This window comes from Purpureocillium takamizusanense, chromosome 5 (genome assembly GCF_022605165.1).
Source record: "Purpureocillium takamizusanense chromosome 5, complete sequence".
Lineage (NCBI taxonomy): Eukaryota > Fungi > Ascomycota > Sordariomycetes > Hypocreales > Ophiocordycipitaceae > Purpureocillium > Purpureocillium takamizusanense.
The window spans coordinates 2,687,836-2,707,671 of record NC_063072.1 but is presented as its reverse complement, the minus strand read 5'-3'; the positions used below and the strand labels follow the sequence as shown (position 1 = coordinate 2,707,671).

The 19,836-nt window shown below is 60.1% G+C and overlaps 8 protein-coding genes across 8 annotated transcripts; 2 read left to right on the top strand and 6 right to left on the bottom strand.

Annotated features, from left to right (window-relative positions):
- Positions 1-693: 693 nt before the first annotated feature.
- Positions 694-3,583, bottom strand: RGP1 (Golgi membrane exchange factor (Ric1p-Rgp1p) subunit). The gene is made up of 2 exons (XM_047987781.1): positions 2,856-3,583; positions 694-2,799 (listed from the first exon to the last, which is right to left on the bottom strand). The coding sequence occupies exons 1-2, from the start codon at positions 3,400-3,402 to the stop codon at positions 875-877; spliced, it is 2,472 nt and encodes an 823-aa protein (XP_047843770.1). The 5' UTR covers positions 3,403-3,583; the 3' UTR covers positions 694-874.
- Positions 3,584-3,983: 400 nt separating this feature from the next.
- CTA8 (Heat shock transcription factor) lies at positions 3,984-7,411 on the bottom strand. The gene is made up of 2 exons (XM_047987780.1): positions 6,165-7,411; positions 3,984-6,107 (listed from the first exon to the last, which is right to left on the bottom strand). The coding sequence occupies exons 1-2, from the start codon at positions 6,662-6,664 to the stop codon at positions 4,358-4,360; spliced, it is 2,250 nt and encodes a 749-aa protein (XP_047843769.1). The 5' UTR covers positions 6,665-7,411; the 3' UTR covers positions 3,984-4,357.
- Positions 7,412-8,102: 691 nt separating this feature from the next.
- On the top strand, positions 8,103-9,673 carry TRM12 (tRNA(Phe) (4-demethylwyosine(37)-C(7)) aminocarboxypropyltransferase). The gene has a single exon (XM_047987779.1). It carries the CDS (start codon positions 8,250-8,252, stop codon positions 9,495-9,497), a length of 1,248 nt encoding a protein of 415 aa, XP_047843768.1. The 5' UTR covers positions 8,103-8,249; the 3' UTR covers positions 9,498-9,673.
- JDV02_006386 (uncharacterized protein) lies at positions 9,431-10,387 on the bottom strand. Its single transcript, XM_047987778.1, has 2 exons — positions 10,194-10,387; positions 9,431-10,125 (listed from the first exon to the last, which is right to left on the bottom strand). The coding sequence occupies exons 1-2, from the start codon at positions 10,327-10,329 to the stop codon at positions 9,641-9,643; spliced, it is 621 nt and encodes a 206-aa protein (XP_047843767.1). The 5' UTR covers positions 10,330-10,387; the 3' UTR covers positions 9,431-9,640.
- Positions 10,388-10,748: 361 nt separating this feature from the next.
- Positions 10,749-13,365, top strand: JDV02_006385 (uncharacterized protein). Its single transcript, XM_047987777.1, has 3 exons — positions 10,749-11,051; positions 11,123-13,132; positions 13,231-13,365. The coding sequence occupies exons 1-2, from the start codon at positions 10,870-10,872 to the stop codon at positions 12,087-12,089; spliced, it is 1,149 nt and encodes a 382-aa protein (XP_047843766.1). The 5' UTR covers positions 10,749-10,869; the 3' UTR covers positions 12,090-13,132; positions 13,231-13,365.
- Positions 12,290-13,931, bottom strand: JDV02_006384 (uncharacterized protein; the record flags this gene model as incomplete). The annotated part of the gene is made up of 2 exons (XM_047987776.1): positions 13,392-13,931; positions 12,290-13,101 (listed from the first exon to the last, which is right to left on the bottom strand). Exons 1-2 carry the CDS (start codon positions 13,639-13,641, stop codon positions 12,290-12,292), a joined length of 1,062 nt encoding a protein of 353 aa, XP_047843765.1. The 5' UTR covers positions 13,642-13,931.
- Positions 13,932-16,219: 2,288 nt separating this feature from the next.
- Positions 16,220-17,823, bottom strand: JDV02_006383 (uncharacterized protein). The gene is made up of 3 exons (XM_047987775.1): positions 17,308-17,823; positions 16,831-17,161; positions 16,220-16,707 (listed from the first exon to the last, which is right to left on the bottom strand). The coding sequence occupies exons 1-3, from the start codon at positions 17,456-17,458 to the stop codon at positions 16,251-16,253; spliced, it is 939 nt and encodes a 312-aa protein (XP_047843764.1). The 5' UTR covers positions 17,459-17,823; the 3' UTR covers positions 16,220-16,250.
- A 212-nt stretch (positions 17,824-18,035) lies between these two features.
- On the bottom strand, positions 18,036-19,334 carry JDV02_006382 (uncharacterized protein). The gene is made up of 3 exons (XM_047987774.1): positions 19,089-19,334; positions 18,803-19,026; positions 18,036-18,739 (listed from the first exon to the last, which is right to left on the bottom strand). The coding sequence occupies exons 1-3, from the start codon at positions 19,230-19,232 to the stop codon at positions 18,586-18,588; spliced, it is 522 nt and encodes a 173-aa protein (XP_047843763.1). The 5' UTR covers positions 19,233-19,334; the 3' UTR covers positions 18,036-18,585.
- Positions 19,335-19,836: the final 502 nt, after the last annotated feature.

The following is a 19,836-nucleotide window of genomic DNA, read 5'->3' as shown; positions in this document are numbered from 1 at the left end:
CCAGCTCCAATTGACCCCCATGGGTCTGGGGCAAGCGATGGAGACAGGCCCGGCCAGCCACGGCCAATTGCCGGATCGCCGGACCTGTCTGTCTGTCTGCAGTTGGCTCGATTCGACCCTGCCATTCAAATGAGCTCGTGATAAGGAAGAGGAAAAAGGGACAGACGCGCCTTCGAACCACGCGACACCGGGCGGCGGGGGCTGATCTCGTAACGGTACGGTATCAGCAGGGTCGGTCCCCCTTCGTTTCGTTTCGGGTCCTTGTTCGCGTTTTTGGCTCTGCTGCTGCCCTGATCTGATCTGACTCTCGCTTCCCACCCACCACCACCGAAATCACCACTAAAACACATCTCTCTACCAGGAAAAGGCGTAACTGTTTCACTCTCCTTGTGCTGTCGTGCCATTCCGAGGCGCATAACGCATGCACATGCACTTCTATTGACTGCCTAGGCCTCCCGCCTCCATCTTGTCTCGTTTGATGATACGCAGGCGCCGCCCAGGACGTCGCCTCGCGTAATAACGCTGCTCATTTCCCCCAAGTTAAGCCCCCAGACGTCCAAGCTCTCCCCCCTGCCGTACCCCCGTCCCTCCCCGGAATCGCTCCCGGCTTTTCCATGAGATGGCAAGATTGCAATTGCGCCTCACCTCGCCGCCTCGGCGCATGGCGAGTTACAAGTACGCACATAGTACCACGTCGAACAAGCCATTGTCGCGTTCGAATTCATGTCCACATCTTGGCCGCCGTGTTTCACGATGGACGCTCAGGTCCATATACATGTGCGAACGCGTATTTCAGCGGGCATCCGAGCCGCGCCGTGTATCCAATTATCTATGTGCCAGCTAAACCCCCAACTCCGTCGCCCGCCCGTAATCTTCACACTACCAGCCCTTCCTCGGCGGCCTCATCCCGCTCAAGGCGCTCCAGCCCGCTACCCACGGCCCCGTAGACGCGCAGCGGCACAGATACGTCGAAGCTCTCGCACGCCAGGTTCTCCATGGCAACCAGCACGAGCCCTCCCTTTTCGTCTTGCGAGATCTGCTCCAAAAGAGGGTGCACCGTCCGCGGCTCGCCCGTGTCTGGCCCCTGCGGGCCCTGGTACGGAACGACAAACTCGACGCGTATCGACCACTCGAAGCTGACGCCGCTCGTGACAAACTCGGGCGTTGCGGATATCGGGATTGTTGGCGTGAATACGACGCGTCGTGAGTAGAGGGCGGCCTCCGACGCTGCTACATAGATCTTCCTTGTGACGCGGTGGATGCTCGACTCGGAGCGCAGGGCGAGCGACTGGTCCACTTTCTCCGACGTCTCCAGAGTCGCATGGACTGCGTAGCATGGTATGTCGGCATCGGTAAAGTCAATGGCCATGGTGACCACTTCGCCCAGCCGGTATGCCGGTCTCGTGAGCATGACAACACCGACACGCTGCCCGTTTCGCGCAATCTCGAACCGGTTGGGGCTCTGCTGTCCTTCCCCAGCCTGGTTGCTCCTCATAATGGCAAGATGGATGGCCTCCTTGGCGCTAGTAGTATCCTCGAATGAAGACTGCCGTCCTGCACCACCAAGGCTCTCGGTCGGAGATAACAATGTGCCGCCAACTTCGTCTCGCGGTCGCGTAAGGAGTTCATCGACATACGTTAGGAATTCGTTCATCGTTGCCGGCGAGTCGCATGGCCCCCGGTCAGCGTGTGACTTTTTGCCTTTGCCAAGCGTCTTTACGATGGCCTCGTCCCGCAACAAGACGTATGGGTTCATCAAGTCGTGGCCCAAGATCTCCCCGTGGCTGTTGACGCTTCCCAGCACACGGAATGGCACCTCGACTGAGCGAACCTGCTGCTCCTTGGCGCCGCCGACCCTCTGCGTGCCAATGACAAGGCTATACGAGATCTTGACTGCCTTGCCCTTGTGCGTCGGCGGGAGGCCCTTTGGCAGCTTAAACGTGTACTCAAAAGACCGGCTCTCGCCTGGAGCCAGTTGGAGGTCGACGAAGAGGATAGACTGCGGCGTGCTCAGGAGCGGCACGGACTTTGAGTTTGCGACTCCCCGCATCTCCTTGATAGTGCTCAACTCCCCACCACCCAGAAAATCGCCCAGGGAGCTGCTAATGTTGCTCCAGCCAAAACCACGCAGCAGTCCGCTCTCTCTCCTCTGCGAGTCAACGCCAATCACGCCGCCGCCTCTGCCGCCAACCGCTGCCTTCTTCTTGACTTGCTCGAAGGGTCCCAGGCTGACAAGTGAGCCGTCCAGCATGAAGGAGCCTTGAAGTTGGGCATAGCCCATCATGAGCGACTCCGGCGCTCGTGACTGCTGCTGGATCATACCGAAGCTGCGCCGGAGTTGCGGCGACCTCCCGTGCCCTCTGGTGAGCGGGTGCGCCACGTATTCCGATGCCAGCGTCTCTGATGAATTGTTGCTCATGGAGTAAAACTCGCCGCTACTACGCGGTGTTCCTCCGGGTATGCTCGTGCTCGACAGGATTCGCGCCGCAGGCCTGTCTATAGCACTTAGGGGTAGGTCTTTTTGTCGCATAGCGAGGTTGTTGTGATCGCCACCGCCGCTCTTGGGATTCAACAGACCATCAACAGGGGGCTTCCGCGGGCTTTGTTGAGGGTCAGCTTCGGACGGTGATGTGGCAGGAAATCGGAATTCCGGCATGAGATTCGGGGATGTTCTCGGCGATCGCCTAAGCCCTCCGGGATGGGGTGTGGTGGGCACCGTCGATGCTCCTGTCTGTCGGCCGAAACGATCGGGGGGGTATGATGCATTGAACAAGGGCGAACTATTTTGCCTCGTCGTTGCTCGAAGAAGTTCAGCCATTGTTCTTGGGAGGTTAGGCAGGGCCGAGGAGATCTACCTGAATTTGGGCCTGACGGCACCGGCTGGCCACGAGGCAGTATCTGCAGACTGGCAGCACGGTTGTGTCCCCGGCGCGGGCGCTGAGGCATCGAGTGGCTCTCGTTCCGCTGGGCATGATCGTCGACGGTGCTGGCGGATCCAATCGAGACGATGGAGAGGGAACGCTTATGGTTGTGGCCCGTCCGCCACTCGGCGCTGCTCGCCGTATGCGGCCATTGTATCGAGCCCGACCGACTGTGCGCAGCCGCCCCGGGTATGCTCAGCGAGAGCGCTGACCGGCGGTGCCCTCTGCCGGAGCTGGCGGGGGGCGGAGAAGTGAGGCTCGCGGCGGCCTTGGCCCGGCCGTTCCTGTGCCTGTCGGTCCCTTGCTGCTGCTGCTGCTGCTGCTGCTGCGCATGCTGCCGCTGCCGCTGCTGCTGGCTCTGGTCCGGGGCGACGTTCTTGAAGGTGACGGTGCACTTGACGTCCTCTCCGGCAAAGACGGTCTGGTCGGCCCAGTGCACGAAGACACGGATGTTGCTGGGGCCGTCGGGCGCCATTGGCATGGGTATACGCGGGCGGCTAGGAGGTCGCTCAGCGTGGGACAGCGACGGGCGAGCGTTCACGCGGTCGCGGGCTTCTCATCTCCGTCGTGGCGGCGGTTCCGCGAGGCGTTGGGGGTGTTGAGAGCGCGATGGTGGACGTCTGGAGCAGCGTCAACCAACGTCATGGAAGTTGGCCATTGTCCAGAGCCTAGACCTTGGAGGGGACAGAACGGCCCGCCTGCAGCTACTAGGAGGCGACGGGGCCGCTCCAAAAAGTACAAGCTAAACTCAGGTGGGTGGGTAGGGGGGAGGCGGGGGCTCGGCCGGGGATGGGTCCCGTCACCCGAGACAGCGCAGCGCAGCACGCCCGCCGACCCAAACTGAGACCGCCAGGCAAGAATGGCCTACCCTATATACTTCATCCTCGACAGGAAAGTCGGCCCATGGCAGGTAAGTTGCCTGTCGTCACCAATCATTCCTTTCCCTTCATATCTCTTTATGGAATGCTTTTTCAACCTAAGGCCTCTATGCAATAACATGGGGGCTGGACGTGAACGTCTTGAGCGACTAGGGTGGGGGAAGCCTCACCTGCTCCCACTTTCATCAGCATACGACTCTTAACAAGGATCAATCAGTGACTGCCAGCCAGACTGGCCCAAGTGTAGTCAAATCCTCGGATGCCGTGGTGTATTCGTCCAAATCTTCAGTACCTCCGGTGCGATCGCACGGCTACCCGCAGTGCCCATTTGACCGGCATGCCCCGACGCTGTGGTAATCCCTACTGTCTCCCGGACTCCCTGCCGAGTGACCAAATGTCCCGTTATAAACGCCCCCTGAATATCAAATGGAAGGCGGGTCTCCCTCGCCGATTCGATGCCCATAACCGCCAGTGCCATATGTCCGTAATCCCTTTTTATCCACGGGCGGTATCTACAGAAACCCAAATTTGTCCACCCCCAGCCCAAAGGGTATGTCTCTAACCCACCCGCTGCCGTTTGTTGTCGCGACTGCCAATGCTGTCGTTTCCAAAGTCGTCCCGCTGTATCTCCTCCGTGCCTGTAGGGCTAGGCGTGTCCTTGCCAGTGTTCGTCTGTTTATCGCTGTCAAGCGGATTTTGCGCGTCATGATGGTCAAGTCCAAAATTGAAGTCGGTGCCGTCGCCCCCAAAATTTGCATCGTTCAAAAATGCGTTGCTGTCGAAGTACTGATCCAAATCGACATTTGGCGGATCAAAATAGGCCTCGTTTCCGTCACCGAGTCCGGGGATGTGGCCCGACGGACTAAGGGGGCCCAACATCTCACTGAGCTCGTGGATCTTGGCATCCTGTTCACTCTGCAGCCTCTGAAGCTGGCCCAAGTCGACTTGGTTCGCGTTGATCTGATTCAGAGACGGGGGCTGCATGGTTGGAGACCGCAAGATTGGCGAGAGGGACGGCGCAGCCGCACTAGACGCAGGCGGCGGCGGCGGCGGCGGCGACACACCAGAAGATGCGCCGGAGGGAGCCGGTGCGGCAGCGGGAACCTTTCCGCTGAGCAATGGGGTAGGTGTAGGCGATGTAGAGGATGGCGACGACGTCTGTCTCGACATCAAGTCAACCAACTTGCTTTGCTGGTCATGGTTGAGCGTATTGGGCGCGTTGGCTACGAGCTTGGCCGCCTCGGGAAGATCCATTCCTGACGTGTTGGTAGCGTTGTGGTCGTTGATGATCTTCATCATGCGCTCCTGCGGATTCGTCTCCAACTCCTGACGAAGGGTCGGCGGCGTGTCCGAATCCAACAGCTCCGTCACCGTTCCCATCTCTGGATTCTGGCCTCCGACCGCATGGTAGGGGGTGCTGGCGGCCGAAGGAGATCTGCTTGCTTTCACGCCTTCAGTCTGGTTAGGAATAGGAGGCAGCAAGCCACGCGCTCGCTTGTGAGTGCCGCTCATATTGGACGCGGGGTCCACTTGGGATTGCACAAAATCGCCGAGATCAAACACGCTTCCTTGCTGATGGGACGGCTGGTTGCCCTGGTTCGTCATCATACTCGAGATGATATCACCAACGTTCTGGTGACTGCCATCTTCGAGTGTCTTGCGGAAGACGTTGGCAAGGAAATTCAGTATGGCGTTGATGGAGTTTTGGTGACGGTCGTGCTGATTTTGAAACATCATCGCTTGGTTGTACAGATCGTTGTTGTTCCGTTGCAGCTGCGTGATGGCGCCGAGAATCATCTTCTGCTGCTCGCGGACCTTGTTGAGCTCTTCTCGAATCACGGCCATCTCCTTCTTCTGCAGAGGCGGCGCTTCTGCAGCTGGAAGCGAACGGCCGGCTGGAGCAGCCGAGGCCCCCTGCCCCTGGCTGGGGCTTTCTTCCTGTCCTGCATCTTCGTCGCTCTCTGCCTCGCCCTCAGCATTTTTAGCCCCCTTCTTGTTAGCCTTGCTCCCGCTCTTGGGCTTGTTGATGAGCCAGAGCAGATTTGGATGCCCGCGCCGAAAGAACGGGTTGTAGTACTCGCTGGGGCTCTTGTTCTTGCGCTCGCTGGCCCGCATCGAGTTGTCCGAGAGGCCCACGCGCTTGTGGAAGCCATACATGTTGAGCTGTCGCACAAAGGAAGCGTAGTTGTTGTGCTTGAACAACTCCGGAATCAAGGTCTTGGCAAACTCGTCCTCATCCAAAACAATGAAAGAGTCACCCTTCTCGGACCACCGAATCAAGTCTTCGTTTTTTCGCTCCTCTAGAAAGCTGGACGATGTTAATACATGGAGCGACCTTGATGAAGTCTAGGGCTCTGGGTGTTACCTGCTAAGTTTCTGGACGAAAGGAGGGATTTGCTTGCGCTTGCTCTGCGCTTCACGCTTGGCTTTGGCGGCCATGTCCTCGAGCACTTCGACGTTGTCCTGCTCCACCAGGCCTTCGCCATTGTTCTGCTGCAGAAGCGCATTGCTGTCGTCGCCAAAGCCAGCCCATGGTTCGACGGAAGAGTCGTAGTTGGCTCGGTGGTTGGTAGGCACGAGCGCCTGGTTCATGGGCCGCCGGGTGAGAGAGTTGGAGGGCGTCGGAACGGGTTGCCCAAATTGCGGCTGCGTGGGGACGAGGCCATATTGGTTTGCTGCGTGCGCCGTCGGGTCGATAAAGTCAGTACCGTCGGCGGCACCATTCCACCGCATCATTGGATCGTTTCCTCCCACGTTGTTGTCCGCCATGTACGGCTGCTGCATACGCTGCTGATACGCTGCCACGGGCACCGCACCGGGCGCCGCGCCGGGTGCCGCGCGCTTCCGGGAATTCTGGGCAGACATGGCGCGGTCGGTCGTGGGTAGCTCGTAGACCTCGGTGCTATGGGGTTGGACTGGGGTCGCGCCAGGCGCGAGAAAAGCGAGGGCGTTCGGATTTTCGTGCAAGCGATGGGAAGGATCGGAGAACAGAAATGTAGGAGGAGAGTGGGACCCCAGGCACTCGACAGTCGAGTCTTCGCCGTGACCTCGTCGTCGGGCCGTGCGAGGGCTCGGAGGCAGAGGAAGCCGCGGGCGAGATGTAGTCTGATCGATACCAGGCGCGTCGATGACACAATTTCTGTCAACCTTCGTGCGCACGAAGCTACGGAGCTTGATGAGGACGCTCGTAGGTACAAGGCAAAGCCGTCAAGGCGGCAAGGCGTCGCGAGTGCGGCTCTGCTCCCCCGCAGCGAAGTGCAGCAATCGTGGCGGCGCTGTGCTGGCGGCTCGTCCGAGCGACACGTTGGGGGCGAAGGACGTGATGGCGCAATTGCAGGCTTATCGACAATGGCCAGGCGGACGCGGACGTCCGAGAAGTTTGTGTGAACAGGCTCTTTCGTGGTGAAGCGTCGCGAGCTGGCGGGCGTAGAGTTTATGGCGGGGGATGGCCGCGACCGTCAGCAGGGGCTGGGCTTCCGGTAGAGGCTTCTCCGCAGCGATCCGTCTCTTCCGTGATGGAGGACGGGAGGGCGGGCCGGTGAGGACAAGGAACAGGGCGAACGAAGCGACGGTTGACGGATTAATCTTGGGTTTACGCCATGTGGTGGCAGTACGGGCAAGCAGTTCTAAAAATCACCGGACCGGTCCAAACTGCAAAGCACTGCAGCGTAAGAGGTACGTATCTTTTGCCCGCTGCTGCCGCTAATGGCCTACCAGACGTGCTCCACCTCTACCTGCCGCTGGACTCCACGACCCCACCTCATCAGTGGCCCGCTCCTCTGGCTGCTGTTGGGGTGCAGTGTCGCCCGTTTTCTGCGGCGCTGCGCTACACTGTGCTGCGCTACACTGCACTGCACTGCCTGTCTGCCCTGCATTGCGACAGCCCCTCTGGCCACGTGACGCCGGCCTGGGCTTGGGCTTACCGGTGATGGTGTTGTCGCTCAATCGTCACAGGCCCGAGCTCCTTGCAGCCGCCGCTGTCGTACATTACACAGCACTCGCGTATAAGGGACAGTATATATATTCGAAGTATTAAAACATGTACAGCGCAGACGACATGAGTGTATAGCAGCAGAGCATGTGTTGCTCTGCGTTATCATTGGGAAAGAGCCTTTCACTACTAATTTTGTAGTGTTGTAAGGTACCGATATTCTCGTCGTCAGCGGTAGCTTGGCAAGCTTGGTGCCTGCAGGCTGCGACGACCTGCGCCTTGATCAACTGTGGCGGGCGCTTGAACTCCACCGTAGTACTTTCGTGTCTACCCGTCACATCCATGGTGGGGTCCATTCCATTGATCCTGACTGACACCACTTCGATCCACTTCAGCATTGACAACGTAAAACTACCAAGTACGAATAACTACCTCGTACCTGGAGAGTGGATGGTCGCATCGCAAACTACCTACGCCAACGAACGATGCCTTGAATCGGAAGAATATCCCGCTTAGCCAATGGCTTCAAATATGCCCAAGCCGCGGCAACGACAAGTTCACCCCATCCGCGCGGCGGTGGAGCGATGGACCACCACCCTCAACACTGGTCCCTTGAACGAGCCCCAAGCATGGCGCGAGTCTCTCATCAACAGCGCCCCCAAGCGCTTCACCGTCTACGAGCCTATGGTCCTGCTGCCATCCGGAAGCTTCAGCGGCACGGCCTGGGTCGGGGCGCTCGCGCGCTGTGACGTCGAGGCGCGGGAACGTCTGTGGCGCCTCATCCTAGACGAGCTGTCTAAGAGCGCTAAAACCACGCTGACGAACCTCGCGATCAACGGGGGAATTCCCCTACAGAGCGAGGGTGGCGACGCGGAGAATGTGCTGCGCAGTCCGAGCAGGCTGAAGATGCTGTTTGGGGACTTTGGTCCCGCGCAGCCGGCACACGATCCGCCCTCGGCCGCGGACTTTGACGCCGCGTTCTGGGTCTCGACGAAGCAGAACGGCATTTACCAGACGTGGGCGCCGCGGTGGACCATGTTCAGCCGCGGCAACGTCAAGGAGAAGGCCCGGCTGCTCGAGTTTCCGCGCGCCGTCGCGGGTGAGGCGGGTGGTGGCGGCGGCGGCGATGGCGACGACGACGTCTGGGCACTGGACCTGTACGCGGGCATCGGCTACTTTGTACTCTGCTATGCGGCGCTGGGCATGCGTGTCCTATGCTGGGAGATCAACCCGTGGAGCGTCGAGGGTCTGCGGCGCGGCGCGCGGGCCAACGGACGGAGCGTGAGGGTCGTGCAGGGCGGCACGGCGGACCCGGCGCGCGCGACGCGGTCATGGGTGCGGCCCAGGCGCGGCGAACCAGACGGCAGTGGCGGTGAGGGCCGTGAGGACATCATCGTGTTCCTGGAGAGCAACGAGCATGCCGCGAGCAGGGTCGCGGAGTTGCAAGGGGCGACGGGCGCGGCGGCGGCGGCGGCGCGCATGGTATGGCACGTCAACTGCGGGTACTTGCCGTCTAGTGAGCCGACATGGCGACCGGCATGGGAGATGGCGCGCTGGAGTCGCGAGGCGTGGCTTCATCTGCACGAGAATGTTGGAGCCGCCGACACGGAAACGAGGCGGGACGAGATCCAGCGGCGATTTACGGATTGGGGCGAGACGGAGGAGGGCCGTGGCCGGTCGGCAGCTGTAGAGCACGTGGAGCTGGTCAAGACGTTTGCACCTGGCGTATGGCACTGTGTCTTTGATGTGCATATAACCAGGGTCTAAACGTACATGCCACGATGATACAAGGGGCATCTATGTACACGGCATCAAGCCTCGCGCCCCCCCAACACATGCCGTCCTGCGCCAGTCCTGCAACGCCAATGACGACCCATCTGTCTGTACCCATTTCTTTGCTGATGCCCCATCTAGTGTTGCCTGCGGAACTTGAGGGGGATATTCTCCTCAACGATGGCCTTCTTGTCCATGGCCTCCTGCTCCTCTTGCGCGCGCTCCATCTCCTCGTGGTGCTTGAAGTGCTCAATGTCCTCGGGGTGCGTCAGGTCCTCGAGCTTCGTATTCTCGTCGTGGTACTTTTCCCAGTGATGGATCTCGTACTCGTACTCGTCGTCGCCGTGGTGGCCGGGCCCCGTGCCCATGTCGGGCAGGGTGTGGCCCTTGGCGGCAAAGGCCTTCCACTCGGCGCGGCTGACGTCGCCGTCCTTGTCCGTGTCGAGTATGTGTAGTAGCTCGCGCGTAATCTGGTCGCGGCGGTCGCCCGAGACGTCCTTGTTGGACTGGTCGAACAGCCCGTAGGTGCGCAGCAGCTCGTCGGCCTGCCAGACGTCGTCGGCGTTGTAGTCGTGGAGGGTGAAGAAGGAGTCGGCGTCCCAGCTAGACATGTGGTGCTCCTCTGGCAGTCGGGCCATCAGCACATACGCGAAAGAAGGTGAGAGGGGTGGAGAGATGGAGAGACAATACCGGCCATGTGTTTGGTCATCCAGTCGGCGTTCTCGTCGACCATGGGCTTCTGCAAGTGGGAGCCTGTCCGGGCGTCGTGGGCGAGCGCCAGGCCCGCGAGCGCGCAGAAGAAGGGGTAGAGGACGGCTGTGCGCATCGTGGGCGAACCGTGGTCCTGGGGCGATTGGCGGCTTGGCTGCACTCAATTGGCGTCGCGTAGTTTTTTTTGGCAATCAATGCTGGGTGCGGGTGGGTGAGAGTGGGATGGAGGAGGATAGTCACGCCTCTTGTGACGAGGTTGGTCCCTGGCCTGTGACGTTGCGCTCCTCGAGTGATGGAACGGGGTTGATGATGATGAGTCTGCCACTGAGATGCGATGCGATGCCCACCGCAGGCCGATCAGAAGCCCCGAGCGAATCCCGGGCGAACGAGTCGCCGGGTGGCCCGTCCCACTGCGCCGTGCCCCTGCAGGGCCGGAGGAACGGCACCACTATGGGGGCGGGACCGGCCCGCTGTCTCGTCGCTAAATAATGGATTTGCTCAACGCGTCAACCGGACTTCAGCACAACTTAGCTAGTTGTACCCAGTTCGCGTCTGTACTAAACAAACGTCCATCTTGCCCTCGACCATCGTCACCTGTGCCTCCAGTTCGATCCGCCTTCGCACACGCCCTGCCCGCCTCCCCAGCATCTCCAAGATGAGCAAACAGCTGGAGCTGGCGCTGCTGTCGCTGATGCCCGCGCACGGCTCAGAGCTTCCCCCGTCGCTCGTCGAGCTCGCCGGCTCCCTGCTCGCGCAGTCCCGCAACAGAGCCAGCACCCTCAAGGCCGAAGAAGAAGTTGGTCGTCACTATGCCTGCGCAAACATTGCGTGCGATCGGTACGTTTCTCAGTGCTCCCAACTCCTCGCGTCGCCATAGATTGCTGACCCAATACTGTATGTATGTCTAGCCTCAAGATAACCCTCAACCTCCCCCCCATCGAGCCTCGACCGCCCATCCCTCCGCGCATCTACAAGCGGCTCTACACGCACCTGGACAACATCTTGCCCAACACGTCTGGAACACCGCGGTCTTCACGCCTGCGCACTCCTAGCTCCAAGAAACGCGAGCTGGGTGCCTCGCCCGCGTCCAGCGCCCGTCAGCTGCCGTCGAGAGGCACCCCAAGTAAAGAGTCGAGCCTGGCCCAGTTCCGGCAGCCCTCACAAGCCGGCCAGGTGACGCCCTCCAAGTCGACCGTCCGCGGAGACGCAGCCGCCCTCAAGGACGGTCTGCACCCGTGGATCCGCCCTACTATTCGCTACATGTGTGCCGAGATGGAGAATCGAAGGCTGGCCCCGACCGTGTTAGCCGGCGTCGAGTCCATCGTCGCGCCCGCTGGACGGAGGACAGACGACCCGTGGGTGAGCAAGCACATCGCCGACTTGGCTGCGGCCATCTACTTCTTCGTCATCATGCGTGTCCGAGCCATGACTTCGGGGGACGCCATCGACCGCGAGGGCTACGTCCCACTGCGCAAAGAGATTCTCGGCTTGCTAGCTCAGGCACGCCACCATGTCACCATCAAGGATGTAAACGAGAGCGAGGCATGGGATGGTTGGAGAGCCGTCAAGTCGAAGGAGTTTGATACCGCGGTGGCGCACGTCAACGACACGGATTGGCTCGCCGGCGACTGGTACAAGGGCCTCGTCGATGTGGTCGACTCGACACGGGAGGACGACACGGGCACAGCTGGCGAGGTTGACCATGACGATTCGGAGGCTCAGCTACCTGCACGGCGCGCGGATACGATGCTGCAGGAAAAGTACGACTTCCTGAGCGAGTCACGATTGTCCGACTACGCCGCGTGGAAGGACCAGATCCTGGCAAGGATTGGACAGGCCATGACAGCCGGCGGCGCCATGGACATCGATTCCTGACGGGTGACGCCAACACGAACGGTGCACAACTGACTGCATGTACGATGGGCGTGATCAATTTTTTCGTTTTCGCTCCCGAGTCCTCAGCTGGTCCCCGACTATTGAGCCGTCGGGTTGCACTACTTCCAGAGCCAGCCCCGGAATACCAGCCTCAAGGTGCTATTTACAGAAGGCAAGGGCACAGATACAGGCTGACACGCTCAAATGTTGCAGAACTGAGGGTCGGGCAGGTCCTCGCCACCGCCCGGGTGCCAGTGGGCTGCGGGCGTGCGGCACTCGTTGTAGTCGGCGTCGGGGTCGATGCCGATGGAGAGGAAGAGGAGCAGCCCGTCCTGGGCCTTGCTGCCCAGGTAGACGTGCTTGACGAAGGGGTCGTACTGGGGCGTGGCCTGGTCGCTGGCGAAAGAGTCCTGGAGGTTGGTGGTGCGGCGGGCCGGGTTGCGCCTGTAGGGCTCGGTGGCCTCGACGGCCTTGATGACGGACTCGTCGAAGTAGGTCTGGCCGATGTGGCGGACGGTGCCGCCCTCAAAGGTGCCGTTGGGCAGGACGCGGGCGTGGTCGGTGGACATGACGTGGATGTGGGTGGCGCGGCCTGCGTAGTGGCCTGGGAAGATGGTGTCGAACTGGACGACGCCGTCCGAGTCCGTCTTTTGCACGCCGCGGCCGTAGGTGGTGTCGAGGCCGCCCTGGCCGGGGGCGGAGACGCCCGAGTAGACGCCGAGGGCGTTGCAGTGCCAGATGTCGACGAGCAGGTCGGGCACGGGCTTGCAGGTGCGGATGTTGATGAACTGGTAGTCGACGTGGGCGCGCACGCCCTTTTGCCCGTCGGTGATGTCGGAGCGGATGAGCTCGCCCTCGACGTAGTAGGGCCCGATGATGGTCTCGGGCACCAGGGCGCACGTCGTGTTGGACGAGAAGAGCGTCTTGGCCGGCGTCTGGAGGTTGTAGCCCTTGTACGACAGGTCATGCGAGAGCTTGTTGTAGTGCTGGAACCACTGCCTGTCGCGCTTGTCTGGAGAAAAGGCGACAAGTTGTGTGTGTGAGTAAGAAGATTCTCTTCGACACAATATCATCCATCCATCCTCGTCCTACGTTCCTCTGCAGCATCACTTTTACTGATGGACATGTCCCGGGGGGAAAGAGAAAAGGGGAAAGAAGGAGCAGAACAAGAAGAACGATCAAACAACGAGTTCATCAAGAGACAAAGAAGAAGAGGAAGATCACGACAAATAGGAGAAGAAGAAGAAGAAAAAGGACAACAACAAGAAAAGACGTGGAACATTTTTTTCTCGGTCAACTCACCCTTATTCAGGCCGTACTTTGCGCGCAGCTCCTCCGCCTTGGCCAAGCGGCGGGCCACGGCACGCTCCTCGAGGGCGCGCGCCTCGGGCGAGTCAGCGCAGCGCTCGAGGGAGCGCCTCGTGTGCGCGACGACGCGGCTCCGGGCCTCGAAGAAGGCCTTCTTGTCCTCCTCGGAGCTGGGGTGGCCGAGCACGCCCGTCGCCGCCACGCAGGCGAGCAGGGCGACGAGCGTCGTGGAGAGGGACCGCATGGGTACGTTGGGTTGCTTGCGGTGGTGTTGTTAGTAGTAGTGGTAGTTGGACCGAAGTGGTAATGCCAAGTAATAATAGTAAGTTTCTTATGGGAGTGTACTCCAATAACAAGTTGGGTCGTCGTCCTCGTCTCTGGTCTTTGAAAGAAGAAGGAGGAGGAGGAGGAGGAGGAGGAAGAAGAACAAGAGGACGTCTTTTCTCGAGAAGCACCCAATCAAGATTCCCTCGTCTGTCTTTGGCAGGCTGGGTGAGCTTAAGGGGCCTACCTGGGTCGGGAAGCGAGGATATCGTCTCTCTTTTATACTCTTTTGACGACGATAATGGCCCACGTCCTCCTCCTCCTCCTCCTCTTCCTCCTCCTCCCACATCCCGTACCTCGCCGCCGCCGCCGCCGTCATCGTCGTCGTCGTACGAAGCAACTCTCTCTCCTTAGACGAACCCATGCATGCTGCTATATTCCGCTGTGGTACTCCGCACCGCCATGGCATGGCGCTCGCCCCCCCCCCGGTTATTCTCCACGGAGTAGCAGCCACACATCGCAAAACTTGTGGTCGACTGCAACGTTCGAGTGGGAGCCTGTGGGAGAGGCCGCGATCTAGGAGAAACTAGTAGCCCCGACCGCTGTTTGCGTCTCTATTCTTTCTCTGGTTCGCGCGGGCGCGGGCGCGAAAAGGGCGGAAAAGGAAGGCGTGGGCATCCACGGTTGATCTTTCTTGGCCGACGCATTGGTTTCCCTCCCCCTCCCCTCCCTCCGCCCGATGGCGAAATCGAGCGGGCGAGCGGTCGAGCGGGCGCGATCCTCCGCCCGGGTCCCACCCGCGATCTCTCCGGGGCCGTTTGGCATAGACGAACGGGGTGGAGAGGGGAGACCCCAGAACGACTATCGTTTGCTCGGACTCTCTTGTCGTAGAATCGGTACATACGTAGTATACCCTGACGGATCTTTCCTCGATACCCCGATTCAGAGGGCAAAACATCCCTCTGAAATACACACAATATACTGTAAACGCTGGAGGTAAAAGCCTGCATATGCATATGCCGCAGTAACATCGCGAGTAGATGTCGCCACCCCTCTGGCCGTAGAAAAGCCAAAGGAAAAAAAAAAGGCCCCAAGGGCAATCCAACTTTAGTAGTTAGCGTCCCTGAGAATCCGTCTTCTTCACAGCTCCGGGACCGCCCAAAAGTTCCCAACATCCGGACGGGCATCATCACCGCTCCCATTGGGGGGAGGGGGCGAATAACAACACAAGCCATAATGAAACCCAAGCGACAGCCAAAAAGAGCAGGTGGGATTGTTTGATTTCTTGGTCGCGCGCGCTCTTCTTGTCATAAAGGACGAACGAACTGGGGAAGACAAAAACGACTCGGGGACGTAAGGTAGGTAGGTAGGTAGGTAGGTAGGTTGCATGTAGGTACATTACAGACGGTTCGTTGATGGGGATGCTAAGTCAACTAGTACTAGGGGCGGGGGGATCAGGTGCGTTGTCTGCGATGTGGGCGTGGGCAGGCGGCAGAGACAGGGAAGAAACACAAGAGATACAATCCCGGTAGTTGGGTCGAAAATAGGCTCGCGTATCCCGACTGTAAGTACGTATCTACGTGAACCAAGCCAAGAGAAGACAAGCGAGCCAAGACAGGACAGGGGCACGGGGGGGCAGGCCTTGAGCCTCCGAGGTGCATACTAACGTTAGTATACATGTGCTTACTAGTTACCTGACCAAACTAACTACGTACTGGTATAGGTATGCATGACCGTACATATACAGGATCAGGATGCGACTACTCGGCGCGTGTGGGATATCCGATGCGCCAACCAGGGAAGGGGGTGGTTGTGCTGCTGCAGCGCAGTTCGCGAGTTTTTTTTGGTTCGTCTCCCTCTTCCTCTTTCTCTTTCTGGGTCCGCGGGGGGGAACCCTGGCTGACATTGGACAGGGAGGGTATGCGGATGGCGGGGAAAATGACAACAGGGACTGACTGGACGGGGGGGGGGGGGGCGGGCGTCATGCTTGATAATGCGCAACGGCGCCAAGGTCATTGGTCAGGGGAGACACGCAGGCAGGGGAGAGAGAGGGAGAGATGTGTGTTGTTCAAGAATCAAGATTGTGCTTTGCTGGCGAGGGCGGTGGTGGTGCTACGTACGTACGTACGTATTGCCGCTGCCGCTCAGGGGCCAAGTGGAAGGAAAGTCAGATATGCGGACGAGATGGCGCGCCCCTCATTGTTTCCCTGCAGTTCTCGTTCTTTCTCTTTCTCTTCCTCTCCCCCCACGGATGTCACGCTCAATATTCGCTTGATAAGCAGGACGAAGAATATGGCACGATCTCGCTTTTCAAGTTCATGACTGTCCGCGTGCTGTTTGGCGTAGGTGACGTAGCATCACCGGCACGTGGTGGATATATGGTGGCGCGATGGGTACAGGCCCGGGTAGTGTCGGTGCTCGCTCACAATCTGCAATGGCGAGGTTTGAGGAACGGTATGTAGTATATGCTACGCGCGAAGTGCGTGATGCTTCATCGGTTTCTGTCCCCGCCCGCCCTCCTTCTCTCTCTCACTCTCGCTTCAAGTGTTCCATCCCCCCCCCCCCCCCGCGGCCCGAGAACCGACGACTTCAGCTCAGGCGGCCGGGCACAAAGGGATGGCCGGCGCTCAGGCCGCCGTCGACGGCCCAGGCCTGGCCGTTGACGTAGCTGCTCTCGTCGCTGGCGAGGAAGAGGGCGACGCGGGCAATCTCGTCGGCGTGGCCGCCGCGCCTGGTGGGGTTGAGCTGGCCGATGCGGCCCTCGCGGCCGCGCGCGCGGGCGGAGTCGTAGACGAACGCCGTCATGCCCGTCTCGATGAGCCCCGGGCACAGGGCGTTGACGCGCACGCCCGTGCCGGCCAGCTCGTACGACAGCGTCTGGGCCAGCGACACCACGGCCGCCTTGGACGCCGAGTAGGGCGCGGAGCCGGCGTTGGAGCGCAGGCCCGCCACCGACGCCGTGCCGATGATGCTGCCCCCCGGCGCGGGCTTGTCGGGCGACGTCTTGCCCATGGCCGGGGCGGCGTGCTTGGCCGCGAGGAAGACGCTGGGACAAGATTTCCGTCAGCCTTTTTGTTGCGGGCGGACCGAGTCCGTAAAGAAACAAACGCCGTGTGACGACGGCACAGCTACAAGAAAGAAAGACAGCCAGCCATCCATCCATCCATACCTGAGCGTGTTGGTCCGGAAGACAGACATAAAGTCGTCGGCGCTCCCGTCGGTAAAGCCGACAAGGGGCCCCGTGACGCCGGCGTTGGCAAAGAAGACGTCGAGGCGGCCGTAGCGGCGCACGGCGTCGTCGACGACGGCCTTGACCTCGGCCTCGTCGGCGGCGTCGAAGCGGCGCGCGTGGACCTCGACGCCCGGGAAGGCGGCGGTGATGTCGCGCGCGTGCGCCTCGAGGTGCGTGCCGTCGTAGTCGCACAGGTACAGCGCCCGCGCGCCGCTCTCGGCGAACTGGTGGGCCGAGGCGCGCCCGATGCCCATGGGCGAGTTGGCGCCTGTTTGTTCATGTGTGTGATGAGCATGACGATGATGTCTTCTCCCCAAAGCCCCCGCCCCCCCTCTCTCTCCTCAGGTGAGTGTGTCCCGGGGGACGGACGGATGGACGGACAGGGGGGGGGGGGGGTTGCAACTTGATACGTACCCGTGATGATGGCCACCTTGCCCTGGACGCGTGGGGTGCTGGACCCGGCGGCTACTCTTTGGATCGGCGGGAGGCCCGACGGTGACGGCGGCTGGAGATGCTGGCCGATGGCCTGAATGCGGCGCCCCGGGTCTTGCTGCTGGTCGGCCATGATGGAGGCTGTTACTGTTGCTGTTGCTGCTGAGACGAGCGACCTTGTTACTATGATGACTGAGAGGGGTAGGGGCGCGCCCGACGATGACGAGCCGGCGCTGTTTGTTGCCGCGGGCTGTCTGTTTCAGATGGTACTCGATGTCCGTCGCACAACCGGGATGCAAATAGCGGACTGACTTGACAAAGATGGGGAGGGAACACGCGTGCGTGGTGGGCGGCCCTCGAGAACCAGGCGGAGGCGGCGCACGCTTGCTTGCAGATACGAACGTACAGACACGAGGGAGTCTTGGATGATTTTCAAAAGTCAAGGGGCCACGGGGGAATCGCCTGGTGGTGTTGATGGACGAGATGTCGCCGTCGTTGTGGGCAAACGAATGCTCGAGGCTGGCTCTCTGTCCAGCAATCAATCAATCAATCCTATTATTACCCCGGATCGAAGCGAGCGGGACGCGGGGCCGAGGTTCGAGGCTGAGGCTTAGCATAGGTAAGTCCCGACGTTTCCATTGGCAGAGACGCCCGGCGGCGGCGGAGGGGGCTGTCCACTGAAGAATTGACACCCGACGGACCGAGGTGGGTGGGTGGGTTCCATGCTGGATGGGCATCTCTACTACTAGGGATGATATGTGGGCTCAGTTAGCACTATTATTACCAGGCGGCCGCGGGGCTCTGTGAGCGGCGCCCGCCCGCCTGCCGTCACTTACACCTCAGGTGGTGAGATGGTGAGTAAGTGAGCTGCCAGGTGAGAGCCCCTACGAAGTTGGCTGGGCTGCAAAAGGTGACGATGCTCACTGCCCGCGTCTCCCCTGCCGCCCATCCGCCCGTGCGTGCATAGTATGCAAACATGCATTCTGCCCACTGGTGCTTACTTCTTACACACCCTTCATCATCACCACCACCATCGCCATCGTCATCACAGCATTATTGAATACACTAACTGCACCTACGTCGTCGACCCTCGGCCTGCAAAATGGCCATACCAACTCACCATTAGAAATTATACCATCACCACCCGCGCGAAAAGCGACTCGACAATCAACCACATTAGGCACACTCCCAGTTCAGGTTGCCTTGCCTCCATGCCCTGTACTGAGCGGACCAGGCCAGCAACCCCTCCCTGAGCCCTCATCAAGCCGGGTTCTGCGCGGCCGATGGCGCGCTCGCATCCGTGCCTCCGGTCCCAGGGCGCTCCTTGGCCGCCGGCGGAGGCGTGACATACGAGTCATCGCGCGACCTCCACAGGAGAATTCCTTCAAAGATGACGTTGATGATCAAAAAGAAGCTGCGCCTCAACCGTTAGCAATGCGGCCCCAGCAGGTCACGTCAGCCGCACCACCATACTCACAATCCGATAAAGTTGAAGGCTTCCACTGTCCTCTTCTGCGCACACCTGCCATTGCTCAGCGACGTCTGCGCACACAGCCGTCCGCTCCAGTCTTGCGACGAGAAGATAAAGGACGCCAGCCATAGGTACGAGAAGATGAAGTTGACCGGTGCAAAGAAGCCCCGGTACGACTTCAAGATCGGCACAAACATGGCAAACAGGTATACCACCAAGGTTGTGACGGCCTGTCGACAGTTCATGGTAAGCTCATGCAACACCTCTCCGACTCAGGCATCGTAGTACGTACAATGACCTCCTGGAAGACGACGCGGTAGCCCCGAAAGGACCAAGTGTCGAGAAAGGCGGATACGAGACCCGTCACGATTGCTGCCGACGCGAAAACCATGAAGTGGCAGAACGCTGCCACCGCTCGCAAAGTTCCGTGAGCCATCTCTGCCTGCCTGTATGTCTTTCTGTCCTTCTGATTCTTTTTCGACTGTAGGTTCGGCTAGATGATCTGTCTGCTGGGTATCACGGTGCGTGCTTTACTCTGTGTCGCGCATCCACCATCGTGACTGGGAGCATCGTGCCCACGGCGCATTCATATATCCGCTTCGGAGTGAGCTGACCACTTCTCTGGAGTGATGTAACAATGTCGTAACTTCTCCACGTCGCATCAGCTGTTCCTGCCGGATCAGGGCAGGGGAGAAAGCGAAGCCGGACAACCGCACTTTCTGTGGTCTAGACCGAGACGGATTGTGGTAGACGTTGTCTCGACAAATGGCACGGAGCCAATGGCCGAAACGGACAGACGCCGCCGCTGGTGTCAAGGTTCGCGGCTGAACATACATAGCCCGAGAAAGCTTGACGAGCTGTAAGAGCTGTTGAGCAGCGCATCAATAGCTAGCGAGTGTAGCGGGTCACGACCATCGCAGTCCTGCCAATGCCCAGCATTGTGAACCTTTATGGGCCCTTTTTGCTTAACGCCACCGAAGCGGCTGGCCTTGTGGCATGGCAAGCAAGAGACCTTCGGTGGAAACCCTTACTTGTAGGGA

Excerpts from the sequence above, each read along its gene's own strand:
- RGP1 (XM_047987781.1), bottom strand. The coding sequence starts at position 3,402 with ATGCCAATGGCGCCCGACGGCCCCAGCAACATCCGTGTCTTCGTGCAC. Across the intron at positions 2,800-2,855 it reads GCCGTCAGGCCCAAATTCAG|CAACGACGAGGCAAAATAGT; the intron begins GTAGATCTCCTC and ends AACTTCTTCGAG.
- CTA8 (XM_047987780.1), bottom strand. The coding sequence starts at position 6,664 with ATGTCTGCCCAGAATTCCCGGAAGCGCGCGGCACCCGGCGCGGCGCCC. Across the intron at positions 6,108-6,164 it reads TTCGTCCAGAAACTTAGCAG|CTTTCTAGAGGAGCGAAAAA; the intron begins GTAACACCCAGA and ends AACATCGTCCAG.
- TRM12 (XM_047987779.1), top strand. The coding sequence starts at position 8,250 with ATGGCTTCAAATATGCCCAAGCCGCGGCAACGACAAGTTCACCCCATC.
- JDV02_006386 (XM_047987778.1), bottom strand. The coding sequence starts at position 10,329 with ATGCGCACAGCCGTCCTCTACCCCTTCTTCTGCGCGCTCGCGGGCCTG. Across the intron at positions 10,126-10,193 it reads GATGACCAAACACATGGCCG|AGGAGCACCACATGTCTAGC; the intron begins GTATTGTCTCTC and ends CCCGACTGCCAG.
- JDV02_006385 (XM_047987777.1), top strand. The coding sequence starts at position 10,870 with ATGAGCAAACAGCTGGAGCTGGCGCTGCTGTCGCTGATGCCCGCGCAC. Across the intron at positions 11,052-11,122 it reads GCAAACATTGCGTGCGATCG|CCTCAAGATAACCCTCAACC; the intron begins GTACGTTTCTCA and ends ATGTATGTCTAG.
- JDV02_006383 (XM_047987775.1), bottom strand. The coding sequence starts at position 17,458 with ATGGCCGACCAGCAGCAAGACCCGGGGCGCCGCATTCAGGCCATCGGC. Across the intron at positions 17,162-17,307 it reads CAAGGTGGCCATCATCACGG|GCGCCAACTCGCCCATGGGC; the intron begins GTACGTATCAAG and ends ATGAACAAACAG. Across the intron at positions 16,708-16,830 it reads TTCCGGACCAACACGCTCAG|CGTCTTCCTCGCGGCCAAGC; the intron begins GTATGGATGGAT and ends ATCTTGTCCCAG.
- JDV02_006382 (XM_047987774.1), bottom strand. The coding sequence starts at position 19,232 with ATGGCTCACGGAACTTTGCGAGCGGTGGCAGCGTTCTGCCACTTCATG. Across the intron at positions 19,027-19,088 it reads TCGTCTTCCAGGAGGTCATT|GCCGTCACAACCTTGGTGGT; the intron begins GTACGTACTACG and ends AACTGTCGACAG. Across the intron at positions 18,740-18,802 it reads GCCTTCAACTTTATCGGATT|CTTCTTTTTGATCATCAACG; the intron begins GTGAGTATGGTG and ends GTTGAGGCGCAG.